The following is a 22,870-nucleotide window of genomic DNA, read 5'->3' as shown; positions in this document are numbered from 1 at the left end:
AAATAGAGCTAGACTGGGTTGGGAAAAGCCGGTAAATACATCTCCCTGCCAAAGGCATGATAAAATCTTGCCGGACAGATATTTATTTGATTTCTGGAGGGAAAGGCTTCCAAACCCCTACTGCTTGCAGAGATGGGAGGTAGGGCAGTATGTATATACTGTTCTGCCCATTGGGTGGGTGTATGTGGTACCTTTGGAGGCATTGCTGATGACAAGCTGTCTGTCATTCCCATACAGGATCATCTTCATGGTCCCTGATGGTGTGCTCTCATTCTTTGCACTGTAGTGATGCAAGAATTTAGACATCATGTGCCTCTGAAAAAGTGTGAGGTTCCATAAGGAGCAACAGAGAAAACGTAATCTTTATGGAAAATGTGGAAGATGTGAGCTTAACTACAAAGCAGAATTAGATTCTATTTGCTCGTTTATTTCACTATTAATGTGAATTATGCCATTTCCAATACCTATGGTTCTCCCCCCCTGTGTGGACTAAATACATGAAGCAGCAGATGCATTACAGGGCCAGAGTCATTCCACATATGCATGTAGAGATCTCTTTATCTTCCACTTATGTACTTACACCTGCACCACAGCCTAAAAGAAGAATTGGGTTTTGCTATGGCTGTTACTTATGTAGAATTATTACATAAATATACCTTTTATGCAGTCCTTTGCAGACACACAGCTTCTTGATACGTTTTGCATAAATGGGGAAAAAATGGGAAATCATGGAAGATGTTAAAGACTGTCTTTACCTTCATGGTGTTTTCTAAGTGAGGCTCTACTAGGTGCAGAGGAGTGTATTAACTCACTGTTGAATTTGGTGCCATGAGCAAAAATTGTGCTGAGACTACATGTTGTATGGAGTCTGTCAGGGGTCAGTTAGGGTTCTTACAGAGGGTGAACGTTATCTGGGCCATTGCTTATGCACTGTAACTGTGTGTGATGATGGTTATTTTAATTAGTCAGTCTGCAAAGGTGATAGATATCCAGGAAAATCCATTCTTTTTCCTTTTAAGTAGGATGATTTTTGTCTGTTTAAACAGTACTATTGTGCTTGTCTGATGCAATTACGCAAGAGGATTTCAGTAGGAGATGTTACCCAGGATCCCAGAAAGGATCCTGGATGTGCAAGGAGGGAGGGGGCACATGTTTTGATGCCCCTCCAGCCACCGGAATCAATCTTTTGGGAACAGGTGAAGCTGTGACCCTCAGACCTCGAGACATCAATATGCATGTCAGCCTGGGAACGGGCTGCAGCCATAGGTCCCTTCCCATAGAGCTGTTTTAGGAACCACCAACTGCTGAGTTCTCTATTGCAAGAGGTCCTTGCAGTGGCACAGCCCTGAGGTGACCATTGTTGGTTATCCACTTTTCTGTATTTGAATAAACAGAACCAGATACTTGACTGGTGCACTGCCATCACCCTTGCACTGAGAATCTGTAATTGACTGGCATTACTTCAAATAAATTTTTGATTGGCAGGTTGGTTTCTTGTTATTTATTTAATAAGTGCAGCAGTGTTAATACAAAACATTTTTTGTGAGCTAAAAGCTGTTTGTCGTAACATTTTCAGTGTAGTTCTTCACACCTGAGTTTTGTGAAATTCAGGATTCCTGCTGCAAATTCACATTAACACTTGAGCTAGTATTGGAGGAAATACAACAGTGCACAAGAGCCAGTGTTTACTGCATTGAGTGGGTTAGTGTCAGTCCTTCCTTTTAAGCATTTATGCTCTTTAAAAATATTTTTTAATGTAGAATTCCAGGATGTTTTGGGAAGAAGTCCATCTTCACTAGATACCAATCATATTTTACATTTAATCCCAACTGCACGGCACTCAAAACATAACTTTCAGTCTGGAAACCCCAGGTAGAAAAGGGGCTCCTGCAAGCAACCAGGAATGGTGGAAATGAAGTATTCATGGGACTCACCACCCTCCTCATTACGTGTTTGCTGAGCACAGCCGTGGCTTCTCCCCAACTGTTCTTGTCTTCACTTATACAGAAGCAGAGATTTAGTGCCAATAATGTACAGTTAGTGTGGTGTGTGCAGAATCTGGTCAAGTGTTTATTGAGACCAGCAAAAAATTCATCTATGTCCTGAATGAATGGTTCTCCAGAGGCAGGATACTCTGTTGGTATTTTTTCTGCCAAGCTGAACTTGTTGTTGCTTAATTCAGCATAACTTAGGATGTCTCAAGTTTTCAAATTATGCACAAATTATCCACTTCAACTTTTCAATTATCTTTAAGGCCTGATCCTGAAAAGCTGATCCAAAAATAGTATTTCCAGGTATGTTTGTCAAAGAAGTTACCCTTTTTTTCTCTCCTCCATAGGAAAGTTTCAATTTTGGCTAAATAAACCTGGAAAGCTGAATTTTAAAATAAATTCAGACAATTTCTGCAAACCCTTCCATCTCCCTCTCCCAGACCAGATGAGCTTTGGCAGGACTTGAGTTGTCCAGGATTGCCTGAAACCATGCACAATACAAGAACACAATTAGAAATCTTGGCCATCATGAATCACATCTCTCTCTGTGGGGCTTACAGCCCCCTTTCTGTTTCTATTAGGCATGTTGTGAGTGAATATTAAATATTTATCCCATTATTTCCTGAGAAAGAGCTGAAGCACAGGACAGCCAAGGCTTTACCCAGGGTTATAGCAAAGGGGATGCAAGAGATGAGGCTTAGGCTAGTTCTCTAGCCTTAGGTTAGCCCAAACTGTCCTTTTCTTTAAAACCCCAAAGTAACGCACTTATAGCAGAGAGAGAATAAACTCTTGGGAGACATGGTCTAGTGGAAGATGTCCCTGGCCATAGGAGGGGGGCTGGAACTGCATGATCTTAAGGTCCCTTCCAACCCAAACCATTCTATGATTCTATGTGAAAACCCGTGATAATAGCTTTTTGCTTCAGTGGCTAGATCTGTTATAACCTGGTTTCAGAATATGAATTAGCTTCATTTGGCCTTACATTCCATCTGTTTTTTCTAAGATAGCTGCCAAGTTGTGTTAAAATCCTGAAACTTAATTTTGAGAGAGGCTTTTATCCAAATAGTCAGGAGCAGCATGTTATTTTCTTTTAAAAAAGATACATTTTGATTGGATAACTACTAATGAAGATTTATTTTATACACAGCAATAATAGTATTTATATCCTTTGGGGGAAAATGGAATTTGCCTTGGTATTTCTCATGTGTATATATATGTTCAGGAAGTAGTGCAAATGAGGCATTATTTGAAGGGAGAACCATCCCTCTCTCAAAACTCCAGCGTTTTATGGGTTGTCAATGTTTATGACTTAAGATTTGAAGCTCTTCCTAAACTTTATGGTATAAAAATATTGAGTGTAAAATCTTGATCTGAAAATACAGGCAAGAAATAGATTTTTGCCTTAAGAAACAGCTTGTGTTGGTTTTTTCCTTGTTTCTGTGTTATACGTGAATTCTACTGGAATATTGCATAAAGGCTTGTGAAACTTGAAAAACTTGCACGTGAAATCAATCTTCTTTTTCTCCTTTGAAAACTAATATACTGGACATAATATGGAGCCTCAAGTTAAATGGAGAGCACTGGTTTCAATCTAAGTAGTGGGTTTTCTGGATAAGCTCATAAAAACTCCCCATCTATCACTGTAAAAGCTGGGAGCAGGGGTCTTGCATCATAACTTCCCATGGTTTCTAAGCGAAGGAACCTATGGTAAGTTTAATACTAATTTTTTGTTGGAGAAAAACATTTGTATGTGTCACAAGAGCAGGACTAGTGATAGTTTACCACCTGTGTTTGACTTGGCAGAGTTTGACTGGCAGCTTTGGCTGTAGACAGTTTCCAAGTTCAAGTCTTTGTCTGATACAGTCAATGTTCAGCGTGTATCGGTGCCTACCCGTGGGTCTCCATTTACAGGATGGAGATATTTGTTTTGGGGTTTCTTTTTGTTTCTTACATTCTCTATTCTGTTCATATAGGCCAGGGCATGTTTTCTTTCTAGCACTGACGAGAATAGAAATTGAAGTTGCTACTTTATGATAAGAGCAAAAATTTGCGTGGGTCTTGTGGCTTGTGTTGTCAGAAATGCATTAATTGCTGTAGGGTACTTTCGAGAATAGAGGGAATTCTGAGAAATACCTGGGAAAGTTACAATGAAATAAGCATTAAATAAAAGTATTCTGATCCATACATAGGAATTCAGTAAAGCAGTTAAATTTGTGTCTATCTGTAGAAGCTAGGAAGGAACGAGGAGCGTGCAGGTCTGGTGGGAATGAAACCCAACAATGTGTAGTGATGTCCTTTACAGAAGTACTTGGAAATCAGTAAATATGTGTGACCAGTAGCTTTTAATCCTGCTTTCCAGCAAGAGGCTGATGGCCTTCCTATTGTAACAAAGCAACTGCTGCTGGTCTGGTGTTTTGAAAGTTAGGCGTGGGCAGTCCTTAGCCAGGATGCCTTCTGCTTCCATCTGGCCAGGTAGAAAATGCCTCCTAGAAATTTGTGCTAAGAGGAAGTTTTGAGGTAGCTGACTGAAACATGCCTTTTGCCTCTGTGAATATGAGATTGGAGTTGTGACACTCGATATTTTATGTTTAATTCTATGGGAGTTTATTTTTTTCATATCATCTCCTAATTATAAGAAAGGAGGGGGAGCCCCCAGAGACGGGCAGCCTTTAGGTATGTGCTCAGCTGCCCTAGCCTGGCATTTAGGGGCATTTCAGAAGGAATACTCATCATATAGGGTGTGTGACTGACACTGTGTTTTGAGAGTTGACTACACCTCAAATGGCTTATTATGCAGCAGCTCAAGATTGTAAATTCATTTGATGCTTTTGGCCAGGAAGTATAACAAGGCAAGGCTCAGTTCTGGACACTCCTGGTCATGTGTCAGAGTGAGATAATCATTGTGGATGTAAGTCCTTGGCTTTCCTTGTCCTTTTGTACAGCTTTCCCCTCTTTTGCGTAGGTGGGAAATGAGAGCATCCAACTGCCATCTTTCCCATTTTGCTTCTGCTCTGTTAAATGTTTCTGGCAAAGCAAATGAGAAATCAGAATTGTCAGCCAAAACCTGATTGTTGCTCACAGTGAAAAAGAAAATATACGCTCCCCTTTGGCAAATCCAGTCTTTTTGCATCTACTTGAAGGGTTTAAGTGATAAATAAACTTGGCCAAGAAAGGACCCATAGAGTCTCAGTGATGATTTGCTGCTGAATACTGTAATTTCAAGGATGCAGCTCTATTGTGTTGGAATTCACAACGGCGCAGGGTCAGCTAGGTCCTTAGCTGAGATCTATCCATGAGCTTCACTTCTGTCCTAGGTACACTTGTCTAAATGGTCTGACTACCAAGCTTCATACTGGCTTGCTATCTCCAACCCTCTATGCACTTTCTCCATAAAACAATTATTTGCAGATTATAAATAGTTATGTTAGTACAGCAGGGGACAGAATCCTCTCTTGGAGCTTTTATAGGTGAAATGAATTAAATGTTACACTGTTGGAAATGCTTCTTTTTAAATAAACAACATGATTTCTAATGCATTAGACTAATTCAACTAAGCTTAGGGTTCTTCACTAAGGCCAGTGGCCACAAAATAGTATTCACACCTATTTGACATACGAAGGTTTCAGTAGCTTGCTTTCGTTTTTACAGTAGGAAAAATCAGTGATTGCTTCCCTCACACATCCCAATGTCATTTGCATTCTTAGCACTTTGGAGGATTAGAAGACAGCTCCCTGGTTGAGCATTTTGCTGCTTACAAGACACCAAAGTGCCAAGTAAGCATGAGCCCTTTTCCACTGGAGCTGGATAGCAGTCAGAAATCACTTTTATGTAGGCCACCAGCCAGTCATTGTGTGGGAAGCACCTTGAATTCCTACTAGAGGTTTCTTTTGCAAGCCTCTGTTATTACCATTTTGTTTCATCATGTGTAGGTTTAAGTACTGAAATAGGATATTTTTCTTTTTCTGTAGTGTTTTGAGCCCTATGAGTTCTTGACTGTAATGCACCATAGATTTTTGACAGTACATGTCCATTACTCTATTCCCTTTCCCCTCCCCCTTCTCTCACCTCAATTCTTTTTCCATAGCAGTGTAGCACCAAAAAGCCCCTGTTTCTCACAGCCTTTACCTAGGCATCACTACTGGTGTGGCCAAGTAGCCCGTCCGCGCTTTTATATGGCAGCGAGGTCCAGGTCACACAAATCATGGTCCACATACACACCTCAAACATTAGTTTTCTGATGGGGGGGTCATCCCTTAGTCTGAGCATGGCTGAAATGCTCAGTAAAACCCAAGGCTTTGTTCCAGGGAAGAAGTGGTAGGGATTTTAAAGGGGGCTGCTTGAATCTGGATCAGATCTGCAATGAGCATGAGATTAGGAAGTCAGCAAGGACTACTGTGCGGCAGCAAGAATGAGGGCACAGATGAGGAACTTGCTATCCAGAAGTAAATCCTAATCCTGTGGTCACTCTGTCCTAAAGGAGAGGTTGAGCAAAGATGAGGAACCTGGGAAAAGAAGCAAAGGAGGACTGAAAGAGCTAGTTTGAGTTTCTAGAACTGCAAACCTGGAGTGGAGATGAGGTATTGCTTATCTTTACTTGCTAACCTAAAGAATCCTCCTTAGTAGGAGAGGAGACATCTACCCACAGCTGTGGAAGACTTGGAATGTTCTTGCAGCTTGTTAAATGCAGGTAGCAGAACTGGACTGATGCTTTTATGTGGTGTTTATACTTACAAAGGTGAACTTCCGCTTTCTAGCAGAGTCTGAAACACCTCAATCAAAGAGCCGTGTTGAAAACTTGCAAGGGTTGTTGAGCACTGCAGAAGGAAATGAGTAGAGATTGACTGTCGTATCGTCTTGAACTGTGGATAAATGAACCTTTGAACTGCCCCCTGCTAGAGTCTTTAAGGTCTGAATATGGCAGGAAAAGTGTTCTTTGGTATCTGTCTGGGTTTGGAAGTATATAGTATATATATCTCAAATTATAATGAGGTTGATAAAAGTTTTGAGTCTATCAGCGTTGATAATTGTTGAAATCACAGTTAGGTGATGCTAGTAAATTTTTTGTTTCCCTGATAGAAGACAATGCTTTTATTGTTAAGTTTATAGACAGTAAATCATAGAATCATAGAATGGTTTGGGTTGGAAAGGACCTTAAGATCATCTAGTTCCAACCCATGAAAGTACCATGAGAGAAATCCATGCTGGAGGTTTTCTGGCAGCTTCCCTTGTAGTTTATTACTTTGACAAGGATGGAAAGTGGAGGTCAGGGCTGGGAGCTGAGCCTCCAGAATGCCATACAGCCCTCACTTGTATGTATTTTGAGGACAGGCAGGAGCTAAGAGGGAAGCTGTATCTTCCATGTTCCCTTTCGATGTCTCCAAACTTCACAGAAGAAAGGTGGTTCCTTGAGAGCAAGTGTGAGGCTTGCTGTCTGTCTCCTTCCCTATCTATAATGTGGAAACAGTATTTGGTTGTGGTGTTTTGGGAATTAACAAATTAATGTTTCCGAGATGTTCAGACATGGAGACCCTATTTTTTCACTTACTGATTATCATGATGAAATAAAAAATTGCTTAATGGTATTATCCGAAAGTTGTCTGTGCAACCACACATGAAACATGGTATGTCCCAAAATGTTGTTCCTTGCAGCCTCTTGAGGTGTCTCAGCTTAGGCTTTTGCATAGAATCACAGGATAGTTTGGGTTGGAAGGGACCTTCAAAGCTCATCTAGTCTGAGCCCCCTGCAATGAGCAGGGACATCTTCATCTAGATCAGGTTGCCCGGAACTACAACAGTGCTTTGGCTGGGGAGGGGCATCTGTCTGCGTCTTCTGACGATGACAGCAGAGCTTTGGTGGTAGCTTGGTGGGAAACTAAGTGTGAAGCTACTGCGAGACCTCTACTGCAATGTTGAGGTACAGTGGGGAAAAAATGCCTAACTGGTCCAACCAATTCCGGAGTTCCCCTGATTAGATAGGGTCTGAGTCCTGTCTGTATATAGCAGCTGTAGTCACCAACAGTCAGACCTGTTGTGCAGTATCATAGAATCATGGAATGGTTAGTGTTGGAAAGGTCCTTAAAGCTCATCCATTCCAACCCACTGCCACGGACAGGGGTGCCTCACACTAGACCATGTTGCCGAAGCCCCATCCAACCTGGCCTTAAACACTGCAAGGGATGGAGCATTAACCACTTCTTCGGGCAACCAGGAGACCTTACCTGGTCAAAATGAATTTGATCCCATGCGATTTAGTACCATTGTACCATGTCTCTGAAGGGCAGGATTTGCACCACAGCAAGCAAGCAGTTGTCTGTCATTTCCGACATGTGGCGAATGTCACAAGTGGACATGTTTTGGATTCCAGCCGGGGTTTCCCGTTACAGTTTTTATATTTGACTGCTTTTGTGATTTGTGGAAACTTCTGCCAGCTGTCAACTGAAGAGTAAGTGGCAATCTGCCTTCTCAATCAAATGCGGCCTCCAGGTTTATTTTCGGTTTCATGTTTGTTATGCTTACTGTAGGTTGAAAATCCTGGCATAATATCCTTGACCCATAGTAAGATATGTAGTGATCGTCTGCTGTGGTTAGAGTATTAACTAACTTGCTTCATGCAAGTGCAAATAACAGAAAGTCCCGACTCACGTAATAATCAATTTAGTAACTAAGGAGGTTTCACATTATGGTCTCCGCAGAATGAGCAAAGGGACTTTTGATGTGGTACAAAGATTGGGTGCAATAAAGGGTGGTGGGAAGTGAAAGTATTGCAGTTATTACAATGCATTTTCTCTTTATCTCTCTCTTATTTTTTGTTTATTTGTTCTTGAACAGATTGAAAACATAGATGCATGCCTGAGTTTCTTGGCTGCTAAGGGAATTAACATCCAGGGGCTGTCAGCAGAAGGTGAGTCAATCGGTGGCTTAAAGTGAGAAACCTGAATTACTGCTTGTGATTGCAATCAGAACATGGAGTGTCATGGGAGATTAGTGTGCATAATTTAAATTTTTGGCAGTCCTTACTTCTTTTTTTCCCCCCATCTCAGTATGGAAGGTGAGTAAAATACATATCTAATTTCTACACAGCTGACTTGTAAAAATAATCAGTGAGACTGTATTGGAATTCAGTCACTTTGTTTCTTTCTGTTAAAAATCCCAGAAATTTCTCATCTAAGTTCTGTAATGGACACAGTGCAGAATAATGTAATTATACTATTTTTAAATTTTACAGAGCGTAAATTTTACATTTTACAGATATTTAAAGTGAACTACTAGCAGTTGTTTGCCTTTTGAGAAAGACATGATTTCCTCATTCTTCAATTATTCTCTTACCTGAAGAAGTATCCTTCATTGCCTTTATGGTTAGAGGCATGTTTTTTTCCTCTGAAGGAATCCTGTGGCTCAAATAAGGAAGGCAAGCAAGGATGTGTAGGTGTGGTGGGCTCCCTCCTAGCATGATGGAGGAGAGAACAGGAAGAGGAAAAGTGAGACAACACATGAGTTAAGAATGTTGGGGAGGGGCATCTGTCTGCATAGTTGAATGAATGAAGGAAAGAGGATTAAAACCAAACCAAGTGATACAAAGGCAATCACTCACCACGTCCCACAAGTAGACACCACACCAGTATTGCTCAGCAGTAGCTGAAACACTGGTTCCTTATCAACACTGGTTTAGTCACAAATCCAAAACCCAGCACCATGCACTTTATGACAATGATTTGAAGTCTGAGCTGAAACTCACTTTCCCTTACCGATGGTAGATGTGTATCAAATGTATGCTGGACAACCACTGGGAATGAATTTTATGGTAAAACCATCATGTCCACAGGTTTTACATGTATACATTACATTAAAACTAAAAAAAATAGAAAAACGTTTATTAAATTACTGTATTATTATATAATATACATTTCTATTTAATAAAATTGATAGATTTAAAATTTATTAAATATTACAATTTAAAATTGAATTTTGACAATTTGGAAAATGGCTTCAAGAATTCCTTGCTGTCCCCAAAAGACAGCCTCCTACCTTATCCTAGTCTGTGAGATCTTACAAGCCACTTCAAAAATGTGTATTTGAAATGTAATTTCACTAACTTTGAGGTGGTTTGTAAGCATGGAAAGCAAAGTAGCAGATATTTAGTACACGTTGTTCTAACTTGAATATACCACAACTAGTAGTAAAGGAGGAGGCTGAATGTTAGCTGTCTTTTTCTGTGGTGTGTCCTTAAGCTGGGTTAGAACACCAATAACAAATATTTTCCTCCAAAGAGGAGCTTTAATATGGACACCCCAACTACTGCCTGCATTCCATGCCTCTATAATTCAGTTAAAATCAGAAGGATTCTCATGTCAAGAAAAGAAAGTATGAGCTAAAACTTTTAACAGCAGAAAGTTTGATTACCAGGAAATTATTAAACAGAAAATGCAACTGGGTCTGCTGTAAAATCCAATTTCAACTTTGACCTGATATGTACTTATTGTAAAAATATAATAAATTTCACATTATTTACCTGTCCTGATATGGTGCAAAATCTAAAAATCCCAGCATATTAGTTGATGAGAGAACTGTCTGGGTGTGCAAAGTTAAGTGTAGTGTTGTTCACACTGGATTAGGAACAGCATGATGAATAGTCACTGTTCTGCCACCAAATCACAAGGCAGACTCAGCAGGATATATCCCATAGCTTAGCTGAATTTGTCTGTCTTCCTTTCTTTTACACTGTCTAGGAATTAACATATTAAGTCATACAGAAGCTAAGAACTTACCAGTAATGTTTGCTGCCAACATAGGAATGAGAACATTTGCTGACTCTACCACTAACGTCGAGGAAAAAGAGTGACAGCTAGAGTGGGGAGAGAATGAACAGATTTTATAAAATGTGAAGTCTTGAATTCAGCAATCAATTCAATTTCTGTTCTTAGTCACTCCTTAACTTGCTGAGAAAGGAAGGGGAAACTGAACAAGAGAGAACACAGAATGACTGAAAATGAAGAGTGCTGTAACCAAACACACCAGTGTTTTTGCACAACTTGCCAAGACCTGCTAGGTCAACTGCAGATTGTTTACTTCACTGGCAGCTCCTCATCTAGGAGGAGGGAGAAGATTGTGATTACTTCCAAATGGGAATAAACATTGAAGTCTCTCTTGGGTCGCTTGAGAATACGTATTTTTCACTAGCGCAGTTTTAGCGTGGAGGAAAGTGAATGATTCAAAATTGGAATTTGGACAACTCCTAAATGTTGAAATAATTTGGGACTTCATGTCTCTCATCCTTCCAGTGTTAAAAAACACTGCTTTAATACGTGTGTGCCACTTTAGACATAGTCTTTTTATTTTTTCTGGATTTATGCAGTGAAGATGCTATGGATCTGCAGTTACCGATGATGACCGTACTATGCTACAGACAGGCCCCCTTCCTCTGCAACATAGAGCCAAAAAGTCATTCCTTTCTCCAAGATTTTAAATCTTCATTTGTAGTTACTAAAGAAAACTGTGGGGATGCTGGAAAATTCTCTTCTTGCTACAGTTTTTTTGTTGCTCATTGCTTTGAGCTGTCTCTCCAAACCCATGCTCCTAAACTTGTTTCCACGCCAAGGTGGGTTTTAGACTATGGGAATTGCAGTTGCCCAGCTAAGCTTGCCTGCCTTTGCACAACACCTCCTCACTGTCAAAGGTTTGAAGGAGAACACAAATGTGCAGTAGAAACTCAAACTGATGTCATAGGCAGGCAGTTGCACCGCTTCTGGGTAATAGATTAGCTGGATAACAACCAGCTGAACAAATCATGAAACCATAAAGTGATGAAATAAAATGTCTCACTAGAGTTTGGAACAACACAATTCAGTGTAGACTTTTGCCTCTGAAATTACATTCCTGCTCCTGTAGGTAGATGAATTTCAATGTACACACTCTGCAGTATTGCAGTTCCTCCATTTTAGGTCCTTTAGGTCCTTTCCAGTGTCAGGGTGGAATTTTTGTTTCTGCAGCACATCTATCCCACAGCGTTATTTTAAGCATACCTCGATAGGACACTTCCTATGCTGCCAGGTTTTGATGATGCCATATTGAGTACAGTTATCTATAGTCTTCAACTAATTGCTCTTTAATTATCAAAACATGCCTGCAGATCTAGTGTGTGGTGTGAGAATTAATTCCTTCATGCGTTTTCCTTCCTTAAGCTAAGGAATATGCAGCAATTTTTATTTTGTACTCCTGCTAGCCAGTTTGGCTAACCAGTCTGGTCTATGTAAACTAGTTCTGGGTTTTTTTAGTCCCATGTGCTTTACAGAATGAGATATAAAGTAAGTTTTAAAAAAGAAGATGCAAACAAGTTGGACTAAGTAACAATGATAGGCTATTTTTCTTCTTCATCAGTCTGCTTTGATCTGTGTTCTGTACACAGTGAGTAGTTTATGATTTACAGGAAAGTCATTCACAAGTGTTAGAGGAATCAGATAACATTTCTCTCATAGTCTATCCAGCAGGCCTTTCTTTACCTTTTCTTTGTCCTGAGCTGATTTATCTTTTTTTCCCCAATTTCCACCAAATCCGGTGTATTTTTGTGAAGACAGAAAAAGATGATGGACAAGCTGCAGTGGTGGAAGCTGTAGCTTGTGGGTGAAACAAGCAGCAATGGATCGATTCCAGGATGGAAATTTCCAAAGAGTAGATTTGTGGGGATTCTCCAACAAACCAAATCCCAGTTTCCTCTCAAATGTTGAGAGTGTTTATTTCCAATATACATGACAGTCATTTTGGGCTCCAGATTTCAAATGGGTGGGTGACATGCTTATCCTTATCCAAGTTAATATGCAGAGTTAAGCTGAGGCATGGACTGGAGGGGACTTGAAATAGGAAGCAGTTGAGACTGCCCCAGTGGGCATAGCGCAGTGAGGTTGAAGTACTCTTTGAAATACTCTTTTTGTACAAAGTGCAGGCTCCAACTGAATTATCTCAGTCTATCTTTAAGATAAGAGGAACAGAATTACCTCTCAAAGTCCTGTTTGAAGTATTTTGCTTAAAATCCAGAGGGAAAGAGACTGCTTCTTTTGAAACTTGTTTTTTCTTTTGATTATTCACCTCAGAAAAATGTCAAAATCAGGTTGCTCTTCTGACAAATACAGCAGCAGATAAACAGCCATACAGAGCAACAGGTTTTAGGTAGGTTATTGTTAAAATCACCTCTCACTTCACATGGAAATCAGGTCCTCATTTCCAGTTGCATAGAGTTTAAACGTGCAGACCCATGGTAGTTTCTTTTATCTTCCAGCCTGTATTTGTGCAGTTAAACTTCCCAGTGCCTCTGCGTCTGTTTATTTATGCTTCTGCCTGTGATTAAGTGCTGCTTTCCTTACAGTTCCCACAAGTTCTTTGCTGAAGATAGGGAGAATGTTTTTTTACTGTGCTTTGCTGTCTTTTGTGTATGTTTTACTTTATTATGTACTTCTGTCCCTAGCTAACTACAGGCGGATTAGAAGAAGGAACCTGCCTGACACATATGCTGGTGGCAGGGGCAGAAGGCTGAGTTTGAGGCATGGCACTGTATGGGAGCAGGAGTGGACTGCAGAAAGGGAAAACAGGCAGGAGTCATTGGGACCCCACTACCCAGGACGAGACTAAAATTTGCTAAGAAAACAAAGGAAGACAAAAAATTCAAGTTCAAGGGCCCTGGGATTGATAACCATTTAAACAAGGGAATGGGGGCAGCGATGGGAGAGAGCACTGGGGAAGTGGCTGGGCTACAGGGAGGCAAAAGTGATGAAGAGGTTCAGTCAAGAATAGGAGAGGGAAGAAGAGGAATATCCTGGGTCTGGGTAATGAGCAGGACCACCTAGATATGGTGTAGGAGTCTCTGGGGAGATGGGCATGAGCAAAAACAAAATTAAGGAAGGAAGGAAGTATACATTAGGTTAGTGTCTGGGAAGAAAAGGTACACTGAGGCACGGGTAGGCAGGAGACCAAAGCTGGAAGCTGGTATAGAAAGTGGAGTAAAATTTTTGTCATGAGCCTGAGATTTGAAGTGTAAAGGTCTTGGGATTGAGAAGCTCGTTACACAGCAAAGATGAGCAATGTGAGCAGAAATGTGGCTGGGAGAGCAAATAAAGGATAGAGCAGGGCCCATCACAAAGTCAGAGCAATCTTTCAGCCAGAACTGAGGAAAGAAATTGAAATTCTGGTTCTCACCTTTATGCTTGGCCACTGGCCACTTGGCAGATGTCCTTTTCTTCCCCTTTTGCACTAATCCATGGAGAGACATTTAAAAGCAAAGGGCAGCAGTAAGTTTTATTGGTTTGAGTGGTCTATATAGTGCATGGAATAGTTCAGCTGTTTGATGTAGCACTTTGAATTCACTTTTTAATTTAGGAATTTAAACATGTTAAATAGTTGAGTCAATATTAAGGTTGTCTGCAAGCCTGAATTGTTGCTCTTGCATATTAATTAAGATAAAGCAGTTGACTGCATGTTCTGATACACGTCTTTTGTATTTCTATTTGGTTTTACATTCCAGCATTTGATATTGCATAGAAGAACGGGATGACTTTTAGGAACTGAAATGTTTATTCATTCTCTGCCAAACTATCTTTAGGTACCTTGGCTGTCTATCTGGTACCATTGGGTATCCATTCTTTATTGGCTTGTGATAGTATCAAACGGGTAATTATCTGGCTTAGCACAGCTACTTCACCCTATGGTCATACTTCCTAGCGCAAAAGTTGTATCAGATTTTCGTCGTGGAAACAATTAGTCTGATACTCCAGAAATTATATAATACTGTGTGATAACTGAGTAGTTTCTCCTCTTTGTGCAAATTTAGGAGTGAGAAATCATGTACAGTGTGCTGTTGGTTAATACGCTTGATGTTGGGGAGGGGTTGGGTTTTTTAGTTACTTCAGTTAAAAGGAGCTATTTAAAGGAGCTATTTTTAAGCATACTGGTGTTAATGCAGAGACTATAGCAGAAATGTGAGACATTGTGCGCTCACCACGGGGGGGGTAGTTACTTATTTGTAGTTGATGCTTGCTGGTAATCAGCTGTAATGCTGATTAGATGAGCAGAAAGCCTGTCATATCCTAAAGGAACTTGGTTCAGGCAGCATTATGAGGAGTGCAGTGGCTGACCTGCTGTGTGGTCGTGGGTGGTGGCTGATGAGTGACTTCTGAACATTGCCTTACAGAAATCAGGAATGGGAATCTAAAGGCCATCTTGGGCCTTTTCTTCAGTTTATCTCGATACAAGCAACAGCAACAGCAGCCACAGAAACAGCAAGCACAACACCATCCATCCCAGCAAGCAGGGCCTCCATCCCAGTGCCAGGTTGGGGTACCACAGCAGCAGGTCCCAGCATCACTCCAGACTCCATGCCAACAGACCCCGCAAGCTGCGCAGCACCAGTTCAAAGCACAACCAGAAATGCAGTCCAGGTGGGGAAATTGCCTTTAAATTGTTTTGGTTTTTTTTTTGGGGGGGGGGGTTGTTGTTGTTTTTTTTTTTTTTCCTTGTTAAAGGTCTTCAAAAGCCAAAGAAACTTCTTGCTTAAGTTCGACTCAAGAGTGTTGGAAATTGAATACTGGGTAGCAATTTACTTCACACCTTTTGAAATCAAATCAGATGTGCTTAAATATGTTCTCTGTGCTGGAAATAGGCAATCCAATGGGTGTAAAATACCTACTAGGCCAAGTCACCACAGTATTTTATCAGTATTCCTTTTGCTTCTTTTTGCTAGCAAAGCACATATATCATTGCCATTACGGAATATAGACTTTGGGCATCTGAAAACCAACTTTGGTTCTCAGTTCACAAGAATTTCAGTTCTCACTAAGAAGTGGAAGGCTGTGGCAGTGGTAAAAGAAATGGAGCTCATCACGGTTGGTGACAGTCAAATCTAGCCTTACTGGTCAAAAATAATCTGCTGCTGGCTTACATGAAAAATAATTTTCATAATTTTGTTGCTCCTAGATCAGAATACAGATAAATAGAGGGCGTCTTTGTCCCTTGAATGTGTTTAATCATAGGGGTGCTCTTTCCAGGTTAGAATAAAAGCAGTTTATGAAGGCACTACCACCGTGAATGCATGTACAGTCTCCTGCTTGTCTGGCCCTTCCACTGCTAAAAGAGTGAGGGTTTTAGTGGGGAAAAATGGGCAGCATTAAAGGCTAAAGCCATACGTGCACAATTGCTGAATTATGAAGGCTTTCTTTTTTTTTAATAAATCTCAAATTAAGGCTTGTGTTAAAATAACGTATATTAAGGTGAACACCAGCTTAAGTGCTGCTCTATGAGGGATATAAACAGTTTAAATAAAGCCTTCCAAGTGAGACTACTCAGAGCTTATTTGGGTTTTCCTTATATCTGTCTTCATGAATGAGGATCATTTTGGGCATAAACATTATTTTCATATAATTGAAAAACATAGTGTTCCTATAGTATGTATATACTCGTACAGAAAATAATTACAGTAAAACAAAGATGTATTTAAACATTTCTGCAAATTTTCTATCAAAAATGTGCAGAGATGTATGGGACCATTTGAATAGTGCTTTGATATTTTCAGTCCATTGTGTGGATTGTGCTGGGTTTTAAATTGGAAAATATCTAACCTGAAGATCTTAAATGTCTTAGTATATGCTAAAGTTAAATGGCTCAGATTCTGCAGAAAATACATATAATGAAAGACTGAGAAGGAAGAGAGTGATAAAGTTGGGGTTTGTGTGCGAAATTGCATATTCGTTAATCTATAAAAATTAATTAATTTCAGATTGGAAGAGTCTTGACCTGAAGTTATACTTAGGCAAGAAGCGCTTTTTTTATCCTGTGAAATCCATAAAACCTCTGTCCTCCCTACAACTGGTTACGAAGTTCAGTGGCTTAAAATGAAAAAAAGCAAATTTTCCTTGTTCAATGTTATCTTCCACTTTTTCTTTCCTGTCACAGTGCATCTCCCAGGGACTCATCTCAAAGCAAAATCATCCGATTCACTCTTGGTCAGAAAAAGTCCTCTAGGTTAGCATTTCTTCATCTTCTGCAAAGCATGAATAACCCTTTCGCAATATTTCTGGCTGCATGTTTTAAGGTTCTTGTTGAAAATAGCTTATAACTAGGCTGTTTTACAGACAGCTGCAATGTGGAAGGGTGAGATGTATTTTCATTCTTTTGTTATTATTTGGTTGGGTTTTTTTTTCAAGGTGTGGAATGCATTCTGACCTGCAAGAAAATAATTTGGTTTTCTTGTCCTTATCAGCTTTTGCTTTTGAGAACAAAACATGGTTCTGGGAGTTCTCTCCCCACTGTGTTTAGATCTCCCCACTGTGTTTAGATCTGCCTTATCGAAACCATTATCATCAAGCCAGTGTCTTAGCTAGTCAGGAAGAGCATTACATGTACAGTGTGAGTCTGAACAGCACCATGTGGATCTGCCTCATCAGAGCTCCTGCACTCCCCGGTGCTCTGAAGCTGAGTACCTCTGATCTCCCTGAAAATGATTAATGGGTATTTTAGTCGTTTTCCTGAATCCCAGCATGACTTGCATGCCAGGTCATATGACCATCTCATCTCAGTCATCATAAGGGTTGCTGTGTTATTAAAGTGGTTGATAATCATGGTTACTTTCACCATTATTATATAGTAAGACGTTTTACTAGGAATTTTTATATAGTTTTACATTGGAAAATTATACTATTTTTGCTAAGCTTGTGAACTGTTATTTACTACTTTTATTCAGGTTGGCAAGTTTGTATGGAGTTCTGCTGTATAATTTGGATTTATTTTCTCCATCTGCTTCTATGACAACAGTAAAGATCTGCAGTATAACCCCTGTTAAAATGCTCTATGGTTCCTTTTCATGTTCTTCCTTGGTCACAGTTATGGCTTGACAGTTTGTATTTGCTTAGAAGAGGTGGTAAAGAACAGTAAGGAGAGTGTTCTCCAAGCTCAGTACTTGTCTCTCGTTGTAGGAAGTTAGAAACATCTCCCTGAACCTATTTTTTTCCCCTAGATTTCGCAGGCGCTGCTGTGAAATATCTTGGCCTAATACCAAAAGCAGGGGCTTAAAATCAGTCAATTAAACTGCAGGCTGGGGGGAAGTCTAAGAGAAATGAGATCTTCTTCAAGAGTGTTTTTTAACACGTATGGTTTTTATTCTTAGTATGTTTTTATTGGCAGTGACAATACTGGCTTGAATTGAAAACTTGCCACTTTTTGAGTGGTCGCATGGCTTGAGTAGCTTTATTTTCTTGAAAACATGACAGATTTGCAAAACCTGTGTGGGTGTGGGGGGGAGCCTTTTTCTGCCCACTGGTACAAGAGCATTATCCCTTCCCTCCTGTCAAGCCCTGCTAGAAAACTCCCCTCCCAGTACTGGGAGCTCTAGTAGCCTTCCAGCAATGGTTGGCCTGTACTCACAATGTTTAATCACTGGGTAGAAACTTTCGGGTGAGGCATCTTCTGCTCCCTCATAGAATCACAGCATCATAGAATTGTGTGGGTTGGAATGGAGTTTAAAGCTCATGCAGTTCCAATCCCCTGCCATGGGCAGGGGCACCTTCCACTAGACCACGTTGCTCCAAGTCCCATCCAGCCTGGCCTTGAACGCTGCCAGGGATGGGACAGCCACAGCTTCTCTGGGCAACCTGTGCCAGCACCTCAGAACCCTCCCAGGGAAGAACTTCTGCCTAAGATCTCATCTCAATCTCCCCTCTGTCAGGTTAAAGCCATTCCCCCTTGTCCTGTCCCTACAGGCCCTTGTCCAAAGACCCTCTCCAGATTTCTTGTAGTCCCCTTTAATCACTGGAAGGCTGTTAAAAGGTGTCCCCAGGTCTTCCTACCTGTGGGAAACCTAGCTCATTTCCTATTAAGCAAAAAAACCCCAAACTGTTAATGAACTTTAGTTTTACATCTTGGTGACTTCCAAGTTCTCAAAATCAGTGTTTTCTCCTGGTTTGCTTCTGCTTTTTCCCGTGTAGTCTACAGTAGGTGAAGCATCTCTGGGGTGTTCTCATTTACACCTTGCTGCAGTGATGAGTATGTACAACTTTCTACCACCCCCTGGTGTTGAAAAAGGCTGGATAAATTGAGGGGCTTATCTAAAAGGCTTAAGCCAAGTCAACCTCAGAACCATGATGTGCTGTGCCAGATATGTGGTGGTTTGAGTTTGTAAATTAATTTTTGGATTTGTATTTGAATGTCTTATGTCTTATCCTCTCTAGAGCTTTGCAAGCATGCGCATGCAGCTGCTGACATTTTTGCTCTTTTCCTTTAATTCTTCTTTTCATATTTCCTTATTTCTTCACTAGTCTTGGAGAAGTCAGTTTATTTAGGAAGCCCTGCCAGACTCCTTCCTGACTTCTCTTCCTTCACAGAGAAACAACAGTGATTTGGTTGGTTGCATCCCCATTCTCTCTGACAATTAGGACTTCTTCATTTTAGCCTATTACTGGCACAAGTTATTTAAGAGAGCTGGATTTTTGTGTTTTATATAAAGAAGTTTTAAAAAGATTCTACCATGCAGAAAACATAAAGATGACAAAGAGCAGTCTCTTTCAATGCTACTGTAGGAAATGTGAACTGGTTCTATCTTCTAATGTAGGAGATGGGAACTAGTTCTATTTTCTAGTCTTTAATGTAATATCCTTGCTTTTCAAAGCAGTGAGCTTTTTCACTAATGCTCTTCAGTATGCATTTTGAACTACCAAATCTTTCAATTTTTTATGTATTTCATCTATTTGGAATGTAGAAATATGGGTTCATTAGTGCACGAAATGCAGTGCAAACATAGAAACTTTATGTGTGAACTTTGACTTTGAAGGACTCAAGCACATATACTGTTTTGAGAAGCAATGCCAGTGGCTTTTCTAATTCTGTTGGGCTTTTTAGAAGAGGCTTCCTCCTCCTGTTTTGCCCAAAAAGCATGAAAGTACTATCCCTCCTTGTCTACTTACAGCAGAATCCTAACTGTATTTTCTTTTTTCCTGCCTAAATCTTGTAAACGCAGGCTACAGTAAGAAAATGCTGGAAGAGATTGCCCCAGTTTAAACCAGAGGCTTACTGATATTGTGGTTGCCCTAAGAGGAAGCACTTAAGCTCTACATGATATTTAGAGGCTCAAATCGTTAAATCAAGTTAAAGTTTTAAGGGGCTTGGCTGCTAGGCTCTCTAGCTTTCAGAGCAGAGATGTGATGTTCTTCTGTGTAAGGGAGGAGTTCTTCACTGTTATTTCCAAAAGAAGGGTAGCCCTGATGTGTCTGGCAAATAATGAAGTGTCCAGTCATCTGGTTTAAGAACAGTAGTATCTCACGTAGCCTTAACCTTGTACCAGTGGTATTACTCCACTGAATTTTCCTAAACTGCTTCTGATTCATGGACTTAAGAGTAAGTGACCATTAATTTTGGTTCAGAGGGGTTTTTTTCCTGATGGGAACCAGTTAAGACTATAGCTTGTTTGATGTATATTTTTCATCAGGGATGATTTTTTTATTTGTTCTTGTAGAAGAACAAAGACCCTTTTAAGTATATACTTGTGGTATTTATCCTTTTCGTTTCAGCTTATGCATGGTATTCCATAGTTTCTTTCCCAGAGTGCTTCCTAAGTATATTTAATCATATTGTAATTCTTTCATCAGACTTCCAGGCCCCACCACGAGGGTGTCTGCTGCAGGCAGTGAGGCCAAAGCTCGTGGTTCTATTAGTGCCAACAGTCGACGCAGCCAGAGCTTTAACAATTATGACAAATCTAAGCCTGGACTTCCCCCTCCAACGCCAACAAGTAGCAATGACAAAGGTAAGCACTTGAGATTTTGGCATCCTCAGATTTTTCTTAATAGTGGCTTCATTTGGGGGGAAATTGAATTTTCCATTAAGCTCCAGGAGCTGTAAGACTTCTCAAGGATGTGTGTTGTAAACATGACATTTACAGTCCAAAAACCAGCTGGCTTTTCTTGAGAAAGGTATAGTCCTCCTTTAATATAGCTGAAGTTGTGGCTTGCTGTCCTGAAGGTACATGCAAAAAATAGTTTCAAAGAAAACATAGCTTTTCATTGTGCTTCAAACACAGCTAAGGAGGAATGAATTAATCAAAAAATAAGACATTTTAAGTAGTAGTTTGACAGGATTGGAAAATGACCACTAAAGATTTCTTCAGTAGTTTTGTATGATAAATAGTACCATTTGCTTTGCACTCTTGTGGAAGAGCCTTTAAGTTATAAAAGTATATGATTTAAATCTCATTTCAAGACTTGTATAGCATGGGATTTGAAGGCAGGAACATGTTAATAGCTTTATAAATGTTGCAATGAAACTGTGTCTAGGGCAGTGCATCAGAAATGCCAAGGACTGTGTTCTGTCTGAAGTGGTGCTTTTTTGAATGGCATTTACCGACTTTGTGTCCACTGACTAAGCTAGTAATCTGACATCATTCATTAGCTTGAGTTTGTAGCTCAGAGCTCTATAATGCAGCATTTACCAGTGGAGTTTTGGAGGATATGGCTGGTGAGAACTGAGCAAATCACTCTTAAGTCTGGTAAGGTCAAATGGTTCCCGTGGGCTGGCAGCTAATTCTGTATCCTTGACAAAGTCATTGTGCTTGCAGAGATAGATCAGCATTGAATTTCAGTAAGATCTTCTTGCAGTGACTTGGCAGTCACAGCCTTTAGGCTTCAGTCTCCTTCTTGTCTGTGCATAACTTCTACTAATAGTAATGAGGATTTTGCTTGAGGGAAAAGTACTGGTATGATTCAACTTGCATGTGGTTCTCATGTATGTTTCTTCTTTTCAGAACATTGTGTATTTCCATTGTCTAGAAACTGTTGTCAATGCATATCATTTTTGGAATGCTACCCAATCTTGCCATTACAGCCCCAAACGTCATCTTGTGATGATGGCAATGGAGGGTCTTCAGCATCCTCTAAGGACATTCTGAATCACCCTGATCAGACTTTTAAGAAGAAAATTAAGTTCACAGCTGAATAACATAATTATTATAATGTATTAGCATAATATGCTAATAAATTAGCAACATTCTACCTTGGTGAATCATAGAATCATAGAATGGTTTTGGTTGGAAAGGACTTTAAGATCCTCTAGGTCCAACCCCCCTGCCATGGGCAGCAACAATCCATGCTTACTATTTCAGAAGGGTACACTATGCAAACAGTAATGACTTCACTGTAACATCAGCATGTAACAGTCATCTCTAAATCTGAATTGGATCTGGCTTTCAGTTCAGAGAAAAAGCTGACAAGCTATGGCATGAGCAGTAGAACTAATGGAACCTTGTTTTCCTGTATAACGTCTTCCCAGCCTCCCTCTGTCTCCTCCTTGTCAATACTCTCCTCTTTTGATCATATCCCGTAACTACTGGACTGGGGAGAAGCAATGTGGGATGTGTCTCATCCTAAAGCATATGTTGCTTGGCTAGGTGATTGGTTTGATGGGACTTCGAGCAACCTGGTCTAGTGGAAGGTGTCCCTGCCCATGACAGGGGGTTGGAACTGGGTGAGCTTTAAGGTCCCTTCCAGCCCAAACCAATCTGTGATTCCATGATCCCAACCTGCATATGGGTGGTCTGCTGTTAGACTGCATTAAAGAGAGAAATTGAGCTGTCTTGGCTTTTTCTCAGTTTACCAGGGTTACTAAATAAGGAAAGTGCTGGTTTCAGTCCTAAAAAGAAAAGAAGAAAGAAAAAAAGTCCTCACACATACAGAGAAATAACAATAATTTGTTAACTTAATTTAAATACCAGCTGCTTTTACACAGACTTCTGTGAACCCTCATTCCTCATGGTAATCCATCTCTTCAGAAAGATAAACTGATTGCTGAAGAAGCATACAACATCATCTGCTTCCTATGAATATTATAAATGACTGAAAGAAACAAGGTTGGGGTTTAGG

General features: G+C 40.2%; 1 protein-coding gene across 6 annotated transcripts in view; it reads left to right on the top strand.

Annotated features, from left to right (window-relative positions):
• NAV2 (neuron navigator 2) overlaps positions 1-22,870 on the top strand; it is a 404,040-nt gene that overhangs the window by 252,519 nt on the left and 128,651 nt on the right. For 3 of the 6 annotated variants that reach the window (XM_030482680.1, XM_030482678.1, XM_030482676.1), the window contains 4 exons: positions 8,820-8,892; positions 15,166-15,412; positions 16,923-16,991; positions 20,606-20,763. In XM_030482680.1, the coding sequence (XP_030338540.1) occupies positions 8,820-8,892; positions 15,166-15,412; positions 16,923-16,991; positions 20,606-20,763 (547 nt within the window). The remainder of the gene's footprint in view (positions 1-8,819; positions 8,893-15,165; positions 15,413-16,922; positions 16,992-20,605; positions 20,764-22,870) is intronic. The other 3 variants (XM_030482681.1, XM_030482679.1, XM_030482677.1) reach the window with 1 other exon arrangement.

The sequence above is a fragment of the Strigops habroptila genome, chromosome 4, assembly GCF_004027225.2.
Source record: "Strigops habroptila isolate Jane chromosome 4, bStrHab1.2.pri, whole genome shotgun sequence".
In the NCBI taxonomy this organism is placed as follows: domain Eukaryota; kingdom Metazoa; phylum Chordata; class Aves; order Psittaciformes; family Psittacidae; genus Strigops; species Strigops habroptila.
This window is presented reverse-complemented; position numbering and strand designations above follow the sequence as displayed.